The 17156-nt window shown below is 47.6% G+C and overlaps 1 protein-coding gene across 1 annotated transcript in view; it reads left to right on the top strand.

Moving 5' to 3' along the window:
* Positions 1-1491: 1491 nt before the first annotated feature.
* LOC146208422 (pleckstrin homology domain-containing family G member 7-like) overlaps positions 1492-17156 on the top strand; it is a 142658-nt gene continuing 126993 nt past the window's right edge. The window contains exon 1 of the mRNA XM_084593665.1: positions 1492-1835. Within this exon, the coding sequence (XP_084449791.1) occupies positions 1649-1835 (187 nt within the window). The 5' untranslated portion in view covers positions 1492-1648. The remainder of the gene's footprint in view (positions 1836-17156) is intronic.

Genomic DNA, 17156 nt, shown 5'->3' with positions numbered 1-17156 from the left:
TTACTCCGTAGCCCTCCACTACGGCGTCTCTCATAGCCTCAGTCGCTTTGGGACATTAAACCCCATAAACCAAACCAAACCAGCATACAGTACAGAATTCTGCCCAAATGGTCTTCTACAAACCGTAGAAATGAGACAAATAACATCGGTCACATCGATGTTCTCTTCAATAAGAGAGCTTAGCTCAGAAAAGCGGACCTATATTACAAACTAACCGACACGATGGGCGTCGGGTTGTTTCGCCATCTGAACAATATCCGTATATTAGGACCATACTGCGAATCACAATTGTCTGTAGGTCATCTACAAACTCAACGTCACACAGAGCCGAATTACGAGATTTTAAGTTTTCTTCATTGTTCTGCACAGTAAATAGGTACTGACGCATTTGTATTGTGCGGCGGAGAATTCTCTTGCGCATCTATAGCAATTCACAGCGCTGCCTCGACAACCAATAAACACACTCAACAACAACAGAAAACAGGTTCAACAGTAAATAAGCACCCAACTACCAACACAAAATTAATAAATTTGAATTTTATTAGATTTATCCGTTTCAGCGCGCGCTATGCTAACCAAGGTGGTCATCCCCTACATCTCTGTTCCGCGGTTTCCAGAGGTGTCACGTAATCATTGTCACGCAAGACAAAGAAAAGATAGAGAAAATTTAAGACATTTCCATGTACTCATTCAGGCCTCAGTGTTTTACAGACTTCCCAGGTCCACATTGTACCCTCTCAGTCGCCTCTGTAGCGAACTTCCAAGAACTTAACTATGGTCTATAGCAAAAGCTAACGTGCATCAGATTCAGCGAATGCGGACACTATATTTTCATTTCAGACTCTCGAAAATGTTAGTGGGCTGAGCGACCAGCAACTAGTTATTTTTCACTGTGGCCCCTCTTTTCTCCCCGTGTTGCTTCCTTCGATTAGCCGCATGGCTGGAAGTTCACCTGCAAAGATTTTTTTTTTATCATTGTCTTAATTTGGAACTTCTATTTATTTCTGTTTCCTTTTTTTCGCCTTCACAGCTTCTTACGCGTTTCGGGCTAAGATTTTTCTTTCGTCGTCACTTCGATTTCTAATTGGAAGCGATTTTTTTTCTTGATGCATTCCTTTTCCTCAATAGTTTTCCTCAAGTCTCGTCTAATTACCCCACACCTCTCATTGCCGTCACCATGCACTGGCGTCACGCTTTCTCTTTAACCAAGCCTGCAAGAAGCACTACGCACGTGCACGTAAGGACGCGCACATGCGTTGACCTTTTCCGGAAACGACAAATCGAACGCACATATCGGCGAGAGTGGAAATGCTGGGGATCGAACCCGGTACCAATGCTCGAACGCGCCGACTGACCGTCAACGATCGACTCGTCGTCCGCCGGGCTGCGCTGCAGCGCGGCGAGCAGAGAGAGAACGGAGAAAAGAGGGAGGAAGATAGAAGGAGCGCGAGAGAACGCGCCGCAGTTATCGGCGTGAGCGTCGCGTGTGCTGCCTCCGCCGCGTGTGCAGGGAGCCCGTCGCAATCAGTGGCGCGTCAGCCGCGAGCGGCAGCGCGCGGCACCGAGGTGTAGAGACGTGCGGAGAGGACGTCGTAGAGGCGGCGTGCGGTGAAAGATCGCACGCCGAGCGCGGGCCGAGCGTGGCCCGATGTGCGGCGATCCCATGTCGGGCAGCCCGAGGAGCAGGTCTCCGGCAGGTAGTGGCAGCGCACTCCTGCTGCGCGCCCTGCAGGCGCCGGGACTCGGGCCCAGCCTGGACGTTGAAGACGTACTGCCGTGCGTGTCGCCTGCCGTCAACGACGCCGCCGTCGCCGCGTACGCAGAGGTGCGACAAGGTACGTTGCACGGCTGCTCTCCGGGAGCCCAGACGCTTTTTAACAGCGCGCGCTTTTCGAGGATGAAGTGTCCGCTTGTTGGCGGACGGCCACGGAACGTACTCGAGCGAGGGTGCCGCTAAGACGCGCTGGCGTTTTTACGTTCATGGACCTACAGGTAGAAGGAACGCGAAAAAATGTCCCTGGTTTCCACACAGCAAACTAATAATTACCGAGAACTAAGAACAAGAGCTGAGTTTTTTTTTTCTATGCTGCTGTTTCCTGGAAAAAAGATATTAAACCTTTGTGCTGTTTTTCAATGTCAATTCACTATTCTCAATAACCCCGTTTCCTATAATTATCTGTGTTCACTTTTATGCTACCGCTGCCTGCAGCTATTCGCTTTGGACCATAATTGAGCTTCACCACGACGCCTACTCGGGAGATGTGTAGCAAATGCTCAAGCAAAAAAAGCGTTGAAAAACCGCCCGTCAACAGTCCGTGACTAATTCCGTCACCCACGGTTCTCGACTTCTTGCATGCTCCAAGCTAGTTGATCTCCAGAGCCATTAACATATGGCGGAGCCTACACGTGTTTGTACAGCGGTGGGGCCGCTTAAGACATGCGCGTCGCTACAGCCTACAGCGAATGGAAAAAGTGAACATAAATATCTGCGCTGTCTGTGGATGTCGTGACATACAATATGCATCATGATCAGAGGTAAAGCGAGAAATGCTTAAAGCGACTGTTACCATGGAGAAACGTACGTTGGTTACACCGCAAAGCTAAAGCGTGGCGTGGGGTCAAGCTATTTGTATCGGGCTCATAGCGTCTTCTCCAGCTTTCACCAGCTGCTGGCGCTCGTCGTACTAAATTAATGATATCCGAACTTGTACACAAACAAGCAGAAACGTTCGAGGGTAAGAAAAAGAAACCTTCTACGAAGTGTGCTTTGTAGAGTAGGGGTATGCGTTCGCTGGCCTCCGATAACTGGATTCCGATAATTACAGTTAGCATCGACCCAAAGGCAGTCTGGTGAATATCGTTCGAAATTTCTCCCATCTTTAAACGTGGCAATATCTTAATCAGATAAGTGGGATTTATCCAAGACTATTGGATATTGCATGTTATCCTTCATTTCTGTTTCTCACCATCGTAAAAGGAAGCTATGTATGTGTGTACGCTTGCTCTCTTCAGTTTTCCAGGTATACAAGCTGATGCACCACGGCTATCAGTTGCATTTTCCGTGTCATTTTATTGTGTACCAATTGTGCGCCGTGACAATCAAAAATACCTTCTCATCGACGCAAATTAGTGAGATTCCGTCTGTCTTCACACGTGGGAGCTGTTTCGAAATAAAAATCTTGCACACTCTCATCTCCGCTGATACTAACGCTTCTTTAATGCTTAGCTACTATTTCTGAGGTTATTAGTATGTACAGGCACCAAATGTTTGCTAAACAACACGTAGTTCGCACTCTAAAATTCAAACTTATTTTTTATTCTCCGTAAACCGTAAATAGGTAATAAAAGAATCATGGTAATAAGTGACTGTACTTCACAATGCTTGCGCCTTTACACAGCGTTGTTGGTGCAACCTTCAGTTAGAAGCAAGCGGCGTCTAAAATTGTCTGGTCCCGAGTTCACAAATTTTATTTCCATCGCACTACCGAGACTACACCTAAGCACAAGCAGAACGTGACACAGTGACATGTTTAGGTGACGCCGGGATAGCAAATAACGTAAATATGTCTCGCGCGCGTGTTTCTGATATCTTTTTCTACTGGTGGAGCGCTGCTTTCGTGTTGGTATATAGCATCCTGGAACGATGCCTGGTTACCGCTTTTTCCAGCTAACCGCTGCCGAATTGGAAAAACGCAGAACAGCATATGTGACAGATGTGACACGTTCTCGGGATTGGGAAGTCGCCAGCTGGAGTTTGATGTACAGTAACTTACCTTTAGATGCTCTATTAGACGCTAAAATCTCCAGCATAACATTGCGCAGCCCGCTGCCTTTTCCGTACGCTTGCGAATTTAAAAGCTTTCTGCCATTACTGATGACTGCGAGCGGATTATCATAGTTCTCATGAGATCCAATTTCACTCTATCAATGTTTTATCCACTAAATTCATTATAATTCAATGGTACCTATAACAACGATTGCTCCATAATCAAGTACTTAAGACTCCAGTGTTCGATCTCTACGATCGAATGGGTTCAGTCTGCAGCTTCGCTTGTGCATCGTCGTTTGCGTACGCGCTCTTTGCAACACACCGCTCCTTCAATCTTCTCCCTCAACGTGAACCCCCAACCGACATGGATATAAAGAACCAAGCCGTATGAATGCACCTGCGTGACATTATTGGCCCAATATTGGTAATGAACTATCACTAACAGGCCCAACATAGGACCAATGTAGTACCAATATTGGGCCGGTGGATTGCACCGCACCCTCTGATCTCAAAGGAGCTGCCCGAGTTTGCATATCTTCGCCTCGTTGGGTATGATCCACTTTGTGGAAGACCGTAGTTTGCAGATGACATGACCAGACACTAATCAGTCATCGGGGGTTGTACGAGGTAGTGAGACCACATGACATGGCCGTGTTTTCAGCTTCATGTGACACATGGCCAGGCACTGATCAGCCGTCGGGTTGGGTGAGGCAGAGATATCGCATGACGTGGACAACTTAGCAGCTCCAGCCAATTCAGCCGTGTGACGTTGTCTCGCAGCCTTACACAACCCAAGGACTGACCATGGCCTGGCCATGTCGCCTGCCACATATCTCCTGTTAGAACCTGGATTACCCAAAGCGGCGAATTTAACTGGCGGCGGAACGAGTTTCTCCCCCGTCAGCGCTTCGGATTAATCAGAGACTTTTTCATCAAGCGTTTCGCACTGAAGAGCCAATCACCAGGCCGAAGGAAATCTTGTATACCAATTGGAAGACTGGCAGAACCAGGGATCGAACCTCGTACCTCCCATTTGCCATATCGGTGGTCTGCCCGCGACTTTTTTTTATGCTCGCAGTGCTGAAAACACCAAAGCCAACTGTCCTTTCTCCCTGTCGCTCACCTCCTTGATTTTTCCTACCTCTCTCCTTGCTATCCCTTTATTTTCGCCTTCCCAGTTCAAGTGCTTCAGCTCGTTTGATAGCAGATACCGGGGCAGGCAAAAATCTTTTCCTTCCTTTATTATTTTTATTTTATTCTATAATAATAAAACCACTTACTACTACATTCGCGTGGAGGCCGGGGCCTTTAAAGCCGTCGCGCTTAAACTGTTCAGGTCACATATGAACCTCGAATGCGAAACAGATGTTTGTAATATTGGATATATGGCGCTGAAGTTCATTTCCAACAACAAAACATTGTCCGATAGTCGCCAATCCGGAATGAGTGAATAAGACGCGCTTTATGGCACGGTTAAACTTTGCCGCGTGCCCATAAACATCGCTTCCCGACAAAGAGAAGCGATGGAGGAGTTTGCGTCATATCGGGCACCGCCGTCTTAAACGCAAAGCCTTCCGCGCGTCCGTGTCTGGAGCTCCGTTGCAAGATTCTCTCGCAATTTTCTGCAGAACCAGTCGCGATGCTGTTTTTGCGTGCGAACAAACGCACGTAAAGAAAATTGGCTCGAAGATATACGATGCCAGCCGTTAGGCTTTTTTTATTTATATATTTTTCATGAAGTTGCTCTCCGAGCCCACCCACTGACTATAAAGCAAAGCAGTTTTTATGCGATGAAAGTCAGAAATCGATGCCGGGTATGAGAGGCCGTCAGCGCCAAATATATTGCCGCAATTTTTTAAATGCTCTATGCCGCAAGTGCAGCTAGAACACGCAGGAAGCATTCAGCAGAAGAAAACAAAAATGTCTAGTTGCAAACACCTGCGGACCTAAATTTGCAAAGAAATTATTGTAACTTATTGTTTCTTTTTTCTTCTTTTACATCAGCCCAGCTTTCGTAAGGAAAATGACAGCTAGACACATCACGTAAACGCTGAATCACTGATTTATTTGTAGCCTCGTGCAAATGACGCTTTGGATGTTTTAAAAGCTTGTTTGCTTCTTTTTCTTTTTTTTTAATGACTTGAGTACCCCTACAATACAACAAAGGCATAAAGCACGAAATTCAGAAGTTCCTGATGCCCTCCTGATCGTTGCTGTTATGTACCCCTATTGGCTAGTTGAATCATGCTTCCCATGACGCCGTTCAATCATTAGCCAGAGATGAAAGTCTCCGTGAACTGTAGCACAATAAATGAATCACAATTTTAATTGTAGCTCTGTTCCTGATATCACCCAACTTGGCGGGAAAATTTAGCTCCCCTGCACTTGCCTAACCTGCTTTCAACTGTACACGTTGTCCGCGTTGTATGCGATATGCTGGGGTGTATATTATTGCGAAAGCAACACTATCCAAAGCCAGACCTCGGATGACCGCAGCTACGCCGTGAAGAGGCGTAGCCACGGTCTCCTCATAAAAAAAAAAAAAAAAAAAAAAAAAAAAAAAGAAGCAGCCTGCCATGATATTTGATTCACGTTACCCCTAAGCCACGGGCAGGAGCTGCCAACTCGGGTTGCCCCTTTCATATGGGAGGGTGATATCAGAATGAGCCTGCCAGAACCGTTTGCATTCTCGTTACCCCTACGACACGAAGGCACGTCCATAAGGTTTGGTTGAAGCGTGACATAATATGTGGGCTGGTAGCTTACGCTCTCGCGTCATACCCTTAAAGGATATGAGCTTAAGTGTCCCCAATAAGGTAGCACCTTACACTGATAGGGTGTGATAGAGGAATAATGTAGCAGGCAAAAGAAGCTTCCGCCGTTGCTTTCACAATTCAACTAGGGCTAACCAAAGCTAAACCCCAACTAATTTTTTATTTCCTTTCTGTTCCTTTCCTCAGCACTTTCGTCTGCCCATCCTTTATCGGTAGCTACCTCCAGTGACATAAGCACCAAGGGTTAACAAGCACGACATTTAAGGCCTGACCAACGCCCAAAACACAATGAATGAATCGCTGTCGCAAATTAGGGCACTATTCAATTATTCGGGCGGAAGAAATGACTCGCCCTCGCCTTTTCCGCTTCTTCAGTCGTAAAGAAAATCTAAGGTTACCGCAAATTCTCGAGCCCCGCCGGGGTGGCGCAGTGGTAAGACGCCCGACTACTGTGCCGGAGTTCCCGGGTTCGAACCCGACCGCGGCGGCTGCGTTTCGATGGAGGCGAAACGAAGAGGCGTCGTGTGCTGTGCGATGTCAGCGCACGTTAAAGATCCCCAGGTTGTCGAAATTACTCCGTAGCCCTCCACTACGGCTCCTCTTTCTCTCTGTCCACTTTCATTCCCACCTTCCTCCCTTCCCTTACGGCGCGGTTCGGGTGTCCACAGAGCAAGTGTGACAGTTACTGCGCCTTTCCCTTCCTGTGAACCAATTTAACTTAACTTTTTAAATGCTCGAAATCAGCGAAGCAGCATTTGCTCTCTTTGAGAGCAGCGCGAAGCGCTAGCTGAGGCTTTTCGTACCGAAATTCCGTTTCCGTCATCTTAAATATGCGATGTCTCCTAGTGGCCTTGAAGTGAGGGCCCCACACTAACCTGCCACTTTTTGAACATAATTAAATTTATTTCGCCTGTTCTTCTTCCCGCACTTTGTTTCTTTCCTCCGTTTGGTTTGGAAGGCGGCTGCAAATTTAATTAGCCGAATTTATTCAATTTTGCAAAACTTCCTTACCCGTTCGAGGAACAACTATAACGCCTTTACTGGCATCGTGCTTTCGAGCTCTTTGTCATGCGCTCCGCGCCTAGCCCCCGGGAGCAGGCTTAAAAATAGACTATCGATTCTACCAATCGAACTCTGAAAGCGCGAATGTTATGCCGGAAACCCGCTGAGGTGAGACAGGGCTCTGCCACACTGTTACGTTCCTTTAGAAAGTTAGCCGTCAGAAATTAAATTGCCTGAGAAGAAGCGACTCTGGTATAAAAAAGATGCAGAAACTTAAAAAAAAAAAAGAAAAGGAAATTCCACGAAACCAACGCGTGGGAGTCGTGGTAACAAAAAGGAGTCGCATTAAGCCCCCAACTCGTGTCCCAGCCGACGGCGCTTTTAAACGTCTTTAATGCATCGGAAGCCGCGAACGCATTAGCGCTAGAAGTCGTGCCCCACCTACGTGGGGATGATCTCGCGCAATCGCCGAGCGTCATTTCAACGTACTCGTACAGGTAAGCTCTGATGTGCCAGCCGAAATGGACTGCGACTGGAGTTTCGAAAAACGTCAGGTGGATGACTGCCGGCCGGCTGTCTTGTGCAAGTAGCAGTGCAGGAACATTAGGCGGATTTAGTGTGTGGCGAAGATAGAGATATCTTGCGCGGATGGCAACAGAGACCGGTGGACGCTATGGACATTTTCTTTCTTTTTTTTTTTTTTCTGTGAGCGCACTACGCATGCACGCTGAGTTGGCCACTATGTTCCCGCCCCGAAGAGTCACTGCTCTCGCAGGCTTGTCCATATTGGGACTGAAATTTCGCTCGTTCACAAACACACACACGTACGCTTATTTTTCTGTGTTGCACATGAAAAAGCGCCTTCTCGCTTCGACTGAACTTAATTTTTGTTATTCTCGGACAGTGAGCTCGGAAAAGATAAAAAACGCGCATCACTTCGCGTCTCTCGTCTCCGAGTCGCTGCATAAGACGTTCCATGAGTTGCGAGCCTTTTTTTTTCTTTTTTGAATCAAATGAGTCTGAGTATTTGAAGCCTTATATAATTCACTCCTGGATTATTCTTTTCTTTCATTTGCCTCTTTACTGAGGCGAAATCCTTACTACACTATGTTGTGCTCGCAATCTGTCATCAAAACTGTGTTGGCGATGGAACGTCATCACCTGATGATGTCATAACGAGTCATTCGTCATTATTAGTAGCGATTAATGAGAATAAATTATAATTATAAAATTACAATGTTTACTAGTGATAACAATTAAGGATAAAGAAAATTAGTGATATGTAGTCAGCGATAAAATAATTCGTGATAGGTAGTTAATAATATGTCGCTAATGGTAGGTAGTTTGTAAAAATTCAGCAGTTGCTTAGCTGAGCTAGGCCAGGATATACGAAGCAAAAGCTCGACTTGACCTTCCTGTATCTCCGCTTCTTCCGGCGTGTCGGATGCGTGTTCAGCCTTTCGTGTTGTACATTGTCCATTGTCCATTGTACATTGTCCGAAGTCCTCACGTCAAGCAATGATTTCCGGGTCGTCCGAAACATTAGAGAGATTTAGCATACCGTGATCCGCGATCCGCCACCGCGACACTCTACCGCTCGTGGGCGGGGCGTTCAAGCTGATTGGTTCCGATGCGCCAGGTCAATGTGCCGACATCAAGTATGTGACGCCATCTATCGGCATCAAAGTGATCTGGGCATGCGCAATGGAACGCGCGGTGGCGGTCCACGGTAGCGGATCGCGGATCACGGTGTGCTAAATCTCTCTAGTTTCTCGCAGTGTCTGATGAACGCCTCGCACTGTACGCGCGCTCAGCGCTCACTTCTTCACCCATGGCGCATCTGACTAGCAAGCGCACACTCTCAGGCTTATATGTCCAGCTGCGCAGTTAGTCATTTGATCCTACGAAGTCGGACGCGATGGAGTAAACTTGGCGCAGCGGAGCGGACCGGCGAACTGTTTGAGCATGCGCAGAGAGGCTGCATAATGAGGCACGTGACGTCACGAGTTGGCGCCGCGGTGGAGACAAGCGCGGCGCAGCGGCAGAACACCTGTGAAACGGCGCGGCTGGTTGCCACGATTACGGCGCATGCTCTCTCGGCACGCCAAACTCGCTATTATTAGTGCAGCTTTGGATACAAAAACTTTTCGGCAGCCCTAATGCTTTCGCATTCTCCCAATATAGTTTCTACAGTGACATCTAAATTTTTCAGTCTCTGCTTATATCACCACAACCCCCCCCCCCCCTTCCTTATTTTTCTTTTTTGCTTGATTTACCTCTCATTATCAAGGGCTAAGTAAAATTTTCTATCACATTTAGCAGCGTTTTATCTTTTTTAACATTTGCATCTGTTACCGCTAACTTCATCACTGGGATTTAATTTAGGCGGATGACAAAGTAATTCATTTCCCCTCTCCTTTTTGTGTCCTTACAGTCTCTGTCAATCGTTTGGCGACCAACGCACCCCTTACATTTAAGCATCCAGCATTTAATAATATATTCCCTCTTTTTATCGCTGCATTTGATAATTCATGTAGTAAAATAGCGCTCAGCCAAGCACCTTCTGGTAGAGGAGGGAAAAAAACTCTTCGCAACTAGTACATCAAGGACGCGTTGTTGCTTTAGGCCGGACTTAAACTCTCAGCGCAAAATAGACAAGGGCGGAATGCAAGACGTGTCACCCTCAGCTGTAAGGTCAGTACTGAAAGAGGTCGCGCGGGCAGATGGAGACTCGGCCGCGCCGTCTGACACACGCCGAGCCTCTCCTAACTGGCAGTGCTTGCCTCCTGGCAGGTATAGGTGTGCCATAGACACATAGCCTCTCCATCGTTTATACTAGTCACCGACGCTCGCAAAGTCTAATCAAGCACAGGAATGCCACGCTTTTTCGATTAGCTGCGCCCACTCGCGAGCGGCTGCTGACGCAGGTCTGTGGCCGCAGCTGTTTTTCAGCGAGCGTGAGGATACGTGTGTGTGTGTGCCGGCGTTTCAGCGGCGCGCACAGCGGTTACTTGATTGACACCGAAGTCACGCCGGAAAACGTTCACCGAGAGATCCAGCGGTCACGAGCCAGCGTATAAGGCGCGATGTATGCACGAGCACCAATGCGTTTCCCGCTCGCTGCTTTTGAAGCGCGTCGTCGGGTGGCCTCGCTTAGCCGACGTGAAGCGGCGGCGCGGAGAGGTTGATACGCTGCCGCCGCGCATGCAACAACCCCGCCTCGGAAGAAACGTGTGCGATCAGGCCGGCCTCGCCGGCTGTCTTGTCCGCTGAAATCGCGGGCCTCGCTGACTGCCCATACGGTTCGAAAAATGTGGTCCTTCCATCAGCCGTGTTCTGTTGTACCCGCTTCCCCTGAGCCCCGAGTTACTCGCACAAGGACACTCGGATCGTGCCACTCACTGCTAGCATTGACATTTCACTTCTGATCAGTTCCGGGAGTCGGGGTCGACATTCTTGACGTCTTTCGAGGTTGACACGGACCCACCTTATTTTCGCTTAGCAAAAAGTAACTACTTATTAATACGCACGTACCGGAGTTATACCAGAGTTGGGTAGAGCCAGAAATGTAAGAGGAATACGAGCAGAAAAGAATGTCATAATAAACGCAGTTATCGTGAAATATTATAGATGTTGCACGCTCTTTAAAGCAAGTAAGATTGTCAGGAGGTCAAGTTTACTACAAAAATTAAGAACACAAACCGTTCAGAAGCTTCGCATAGCAGAATGGACCACATGGCGGTTCTCGAAGAGCTCCTCGGTTACTGGCGCCTGAGATAGTGAATTTAGTTGATGCTTCCCTCCATTTATTTAAACTGCAATACCCGTTGAACAATTCTGAATTATTTCGAGGAAGCCGCTATTATTAAGTGTTGTATATTGTAAAAGGAAGCATCTGTATTATAATTTCTAGTTTGCAACGAAGTGTGCAGGTTTCAGACCTAGCGCAGCAAACAGCAAAGGATCGAATATTCGATAGCAGTTTCACCCTTATCGATTAGTCGCATACTGTGACGATTTTGCTGGGCTTCCTACAACGATGTACACGTACTTAATATTTTAATTAGCCGGCCAAACATTACGAAGATCCCCTATATTGGCATCATGCAGAGGGTTTTGTTCTTTATTTCACCACTTTGGTACAGGCATGAAGGCATGCACCAGACGCACCTCACTGAAATAATGTTAAGCTTATTTTAAATAAGAAAGTTTGCGTGTAGCACTGAATCCTTTGGAAGCGTGACGCTTCTATTCAGTTCTACTTGCATATTACACCATTAATATTATTCGCACGTCCATGACGATGGCGACGTAGCTCTGTTTACCACTACCACGGCTCTGAAATCTTCTCTAACCTGTCCATCCTTTCAGCTAGGTCCGCCGCGGTGGCTCAGATGGTTAGGACGCTCAATTACTTAACCGGGCCACGGCTGCCTCTTTTCGATAGGGGTGAAAAGCAAGGCGCTTGTATACTGTGCGATCTCAGAAAAGCATATTGCGCTTGTCGGTGATTCATTATAGGTTAACAGCGCAAACAACAAAAGGGAGCACGAGACAAGATGACGACACGACGAGCGCTGACTTTCAACAAGAAACGTTGCTGAAAGTGAGCGCTCGTGGTGTCGTCCTCTTCTCTCGTGTTCTCGCGATGTGAGTTCACGTTAAAGGACCCCAAGTGGTAGAAATTTCTGGAGCCCTCGATTACGGCCTGTCTTATAGCTCGACTAGTTTAGGATGTTAAACCGTACAAACCTAACCAAACCTTTCAGCCGGACAATTTAAAAATGTCTGCCAGTCGCGAATGGATAAAGTGCGACAAAAATGTATGCTTTGTAAGTATGACCTTTAACCTAATGATCAAGGGACACTAACCGTACCTACTGGAACGATCCTTATAAGCTGTATTCAGCAAGGAAGCGCTCTGCCGCAGCCGCAGATATTTCGGCGATCGTGACGTCCAATTATAAATGCACCGTAGGAGTCCGCCTGTTGCTGCATAGCTACACGGCGCACTGCCCCCCCCCCCCCCCCCCCCCCCTCTCCTCTCCTGTTCTGATCGCATCCCAAGGCTTCCCAGGCGTGCGTTTCGCCGATGGGGCTTCGAATAAGATGCCGATTCAGCTCGGAGGTCGCCACTGCGTCGGCAACGGCCCACCTTCCTATCTTCTGCCCTGGCGTTGAGATACGGGTGCAGTCGCAGGAAAGGCAAAGAAAGAGAATCGGAAAAGGAGCTGCTGGTGCTGCCTGTATCGTGCACGCGTCGGGAGGCCCCACGATCGAATCACATCATGATGGACGGGCAGCGGAACCGCCGCGTTATGAACCGTGGTGCTACGAGCTTCGTGTGTGGGCCAGTCGGTGAGCTGAGAGGTCCGAGCAGCACGCCAGCTTCTGTCGATGCGCCACTGCTTGTAACGCGAATCGTCCCTACTTCTCGTTCTACCTTTCCTTCTTTTCGCTTCTTTATTTTTTTACTAGCCCGCGCGTATTCTATGTGCGCACATTTCCTCTGCACGTAATAACTTCGTGCCTCAAGCGTTACAGGGTTTCTATGTTAGAGGCCGAGTAAGAGACGCACGACTGTTGGGTTCCGACCTATTTGAAGAGAACATCCGGCCTCGAATTTTTAATAGCAGTCAAGCTGATACCGGCGCGCATGCCCGCATATTAACTAGATTATATTCTGACGGAGAGCGTGCAGTCGGTCGTGATAAGCATTTTTAATGCTTCCGCCCCTGCGACTAAAGTATTCTGTGAGACGAAACTAGAAGCAAAGTCAATGAAACCGAAGGCGTTCTTTGACCGCTTAGTTTCGGCTTGGAGCTGCGCAGATACGTGAAATTCAAAACCTCATTGCTTTCTGAAGGTTTTTAGTTTCGCTTGGTTTATAGTTTTAACGTCGCAAAGCGGCTCAAGCTATGAAGGAAGGTGGAAGCTGAAGTCGCTTACTTTCTTAACTTAATTTACAATGATTCACCTCTGCTGAAACGCCCTACATATAGTATAGTGTTGCTGCTGTTTCCTCCGATACTTTCTAATTGGTTCTAAGGAGTCCAATAGGGCCTTATAGTTTGGAACCACTTTTCCTATCGACGAGATGGGCACAGTTACACAATGCGCATCTAAAACACTGTTTAATAATAAGCCCCAAGCAGTCAAGCCAATCCCACTTCGTTTTGAAGAGAAGTGCAAAGAATTAAACATACTCGATACACTACCGGACGTTGCGCATTGTCCCCACCCACTGCCGCCCTGGTACAGTTTCCCCGATGTATGCGACTTAACGCTTACAAAATTCCGCAAAACCCGGACACCACACGAACAGAAATAAATATCGAAATTATAAATTATTTTACACTGATAGTTCTAAAACAGCATTTTATGTAGGCAGTGCCATAGTGGTAGACAAACAAGAAAAAATAGTAAGGTTACCTCAGTGTGCTTATATTATCACTGCCGAGTGCTATGCAATCTCCCCAAGCAATTAATTTACACCATTGATCAGCAATATCATACAAAACATAGCAAAAGCCACAGCACAAGGACAGATCATAATACTTTGCTTGGTTTAAAGTCATGTTGGAATTAAAGGTAATGAGAAAGCAGATGAGTGTGCTGCACAAGCACAACATGAAAACAATAAGAATGTATGCATTCCCTACAAGGACAGCTCAAAGTTAGTGCACTACAAGTTGAAAGAAAACATGCAATCAGAACGAAATAAAGAATTGAAAAATAAACTGCACTTAATGAAGCCTGTCATAGGAGAATGGAAGTCATGCTCTCATCAAGAACATTTCATTGAAGTCATCTTGCGTCGCCTGAGCGTCGGGGACACACACCTTACACGCAGCTTTATTCTAGGAAAACAGGAAAGACCGACACGTGGACTGTGTGGAAAAGAGATGACAATAATACAAATTTTATGCTCATGCAAAAAACTGGACAAGATGAAAAAAAAAAAAAAACACTTCCCGCAATTTTTCAATGAACCTATTTCCTTTCATCCTCGCCTGCTTTTAGGAAATGACTCACTTGTCAATACATCATGTGCTGTTTCATTCTCAAAAGAAGCTGAGGTTTTAAATGAGTTATAGATTTTTAACCAACTTTTTAGACCCTTCACACACATAACAGTCTAAACCTCGCGCTTGGTGCATGATGGCCTTAGTAGCCTATGTGCCATTAAACCCCACTAAACTAATCTAATTCCTGGAACGTCATCGTCTGTGTATCACTTCTATTCGATGAATGTCATCCCAAATTCTCCAACCAGACCGCACGCACTGTGACTGGATCACCCAACTGCTAAAAACTGAGCCGAGATGCGGACATGTACAGCAGAATTACAAGACTCGAGGAATAAACGCTACGAGAAGCGATTTAAGAGCGTGCCAGTATTCAGTGATTAAATACGTGCACCGCTGTGGAAGATGGAACCCTCTTCTTCCAATGGCTGCGTCAACTCGTACTCAGAGTGCGTGTTTGCTGCGCATCAGCACGTTCTGTAACTGTCTCTCCACTTGACTTTCGTGTCATCGCATGTCGTGACTGGCCAGTGCTCCGGACACCGAAAAGCCATTCTTCCGTGTCCGCAGTGCTGCACAGTTTTCGCATATTACCTTGCCAGTGGTAGCTGCGTATTCGCAGCATGTTGTGTGCACAGCCGTTTTCGGAGCGGCGCCGCCGCGGGGAAAAAAAAAAATCGAATTTCCGATACTGAAATATTACTTATTTCTCCCTACCCTTCGCACCTCAAAGGTCGCATATATTAAAGAAATTCGACGCGCACTCTCACACGCCAGTTTCGCATCCACCTCCCAGACAGGCTAGCCTTCGATTCGGTATGGACTCGCATGCTTCCATTACGTGGAGCCCACGAAACAGCTTTCGTTTCGTGCATCTCTCGTTCTTTCTCACTCGAGTTCTGATCGGAGAAAATTAGGTTGGAAAGGCGGCTTCCGAAAAGGTGAAAGCGCTCTTCTAAAAACTCGATTTTCGCCGTCGAATATGTACTTGGTTTTAAAAGGATTTCGTTCACTGCATAGACATATTTTTGGGCCCAGCGATATGAAGTGCGAGAAACGGGAGCAGGTTTCTCGGGTCTCGGTGTTCCACAAAGAGCGTGATCTTTATTTTGTTTGCGGCTCCGTCGCTACTGGTTATGGACGGGTAGTATTAGACACGCAAAATGAGATTTCAACCGCGCTTGTCCTCGTGACGCCCAGCCCGTGCGCAGTAGGAAAAAGTTTCGAGGCAACTCTTGACCTCTTGGCACGCCCTAATCCACGGCATTGAAGCGAATAAACGACGCCTGCTCTACCCGCAATATTCTTGCCTGTTATAAAAATGACGTCATAGGAGCTAACGGACGCCTGACGCAGGTGCTCTAGTGAATCAGGGAGCGCACGTGGAGGAAGTGTAATGCCACTGCAGCACTTCCACTTGCAAAATTTTGTGTTTCTCTCTCTCTCTATCTTTTTCTCTTTGACGTCACTCGAGCGCATCATCAGCACTGGAAATGTTGCACTGCTGTTTCATCAGACTCATGCTACAACTTCGCGAGCCTATCCGCGTTTGCAGTTCTTGCGTATCGCAGTTTTTGTTCACCCGATGCTCTCCCTTTGTCCGCCTTGCGGGCTGTAATACAACATACCTGACTCAGGCTCGGGCTCTGCCGTAGCTTAACCCCTCAACCTCCTTGCTTTCTTTCATTTCTTTATCATCTAGAAGTCTGCTGGCCCCGTTTACTCCAATCGGTGCGGCTGGTCTAAAAATTGCGCCCCCCCCCCCCCCTCTTCTTGAAGAAGCAAATGGAAGCACGTGCAACAACACCGACGGCAGAGGCGTCGCGCGCAGCGCTGCGCCAAAATAAGGGCGCGCGGGCAATCGGCGAGAGATCGTTAGCGGCAGCCGGTTGTCGTCGGTGGCAGCGTGTCGCCTCCACCGGTGCCATCAGGCGGAGACGCTAATCTGCGTTACCTTCGTCCTAAACGCGCCTTAACAGCACCCCCACTGGAAAGCGGCGTGCGCGCGACGCGTTCGAGAACCTGTTGATGAGGAGGCAACTCCACGATGCCGTTGCGGGTCTATTTAGCCCGGCGTAAGAGGCGGCGAAAGCGGTATCCGTTCACAGCGTGAGAATGCGGTGCATCGTGCGACGACTAACGCCGTTCGACAGCCTAAGCTCTAGCTTTGTGGAGGATACCCATAATCTCATATGACGATGATGATGATGGCTATGATCGTCATCGCCGTCACCTGAGTGTAGCTCACTTCCGAACAAACTCCCCGTTTACACCCTTCCTTCTAACGACGATATTCGCTTTCCTCTTCCCCTTTTACATCCGCTCCTTCTTCGGCCTCAGCAGAGTAGCCTATCACAACGTCCTCACGCTTCCTCTTTACTCCTTCCTCTTTCACCCCACTGTTGAGTTACCTGAGATCCATGTACCTGTGCGTGGGCTTTCTCGGGTCTTTGCCGGACACGTGAGAGCACGATACGTGTCGACGGATATACACGGTCGTACACTTCTAGCTATAACACTGTATCTGCATTCAGAACAACATTGCAGTCAACCCGGCCATGCAATAAAGCCGAGTGGCAGGCA

The sequence above is a fragment of the Amblyomma maculatum genome, chromosome 1 (genome assembly GCF_055883805.1).
Source record: "Amblyomma maculatum isolate TAMU_Amacu chromosome 1, ASM5588380v1, whole genome shotgun sequence".
NCBI lineage: Eukaryota > Metazoa > Arthropoda > Arachnida > Ixodida > Ixodidae > Amblyomma > Amblyomma maculatum.
Note: the sequence above shows the minus strand (reverse complement) of the source record. Positions and strands in the feature narration are given on the sequence as shown.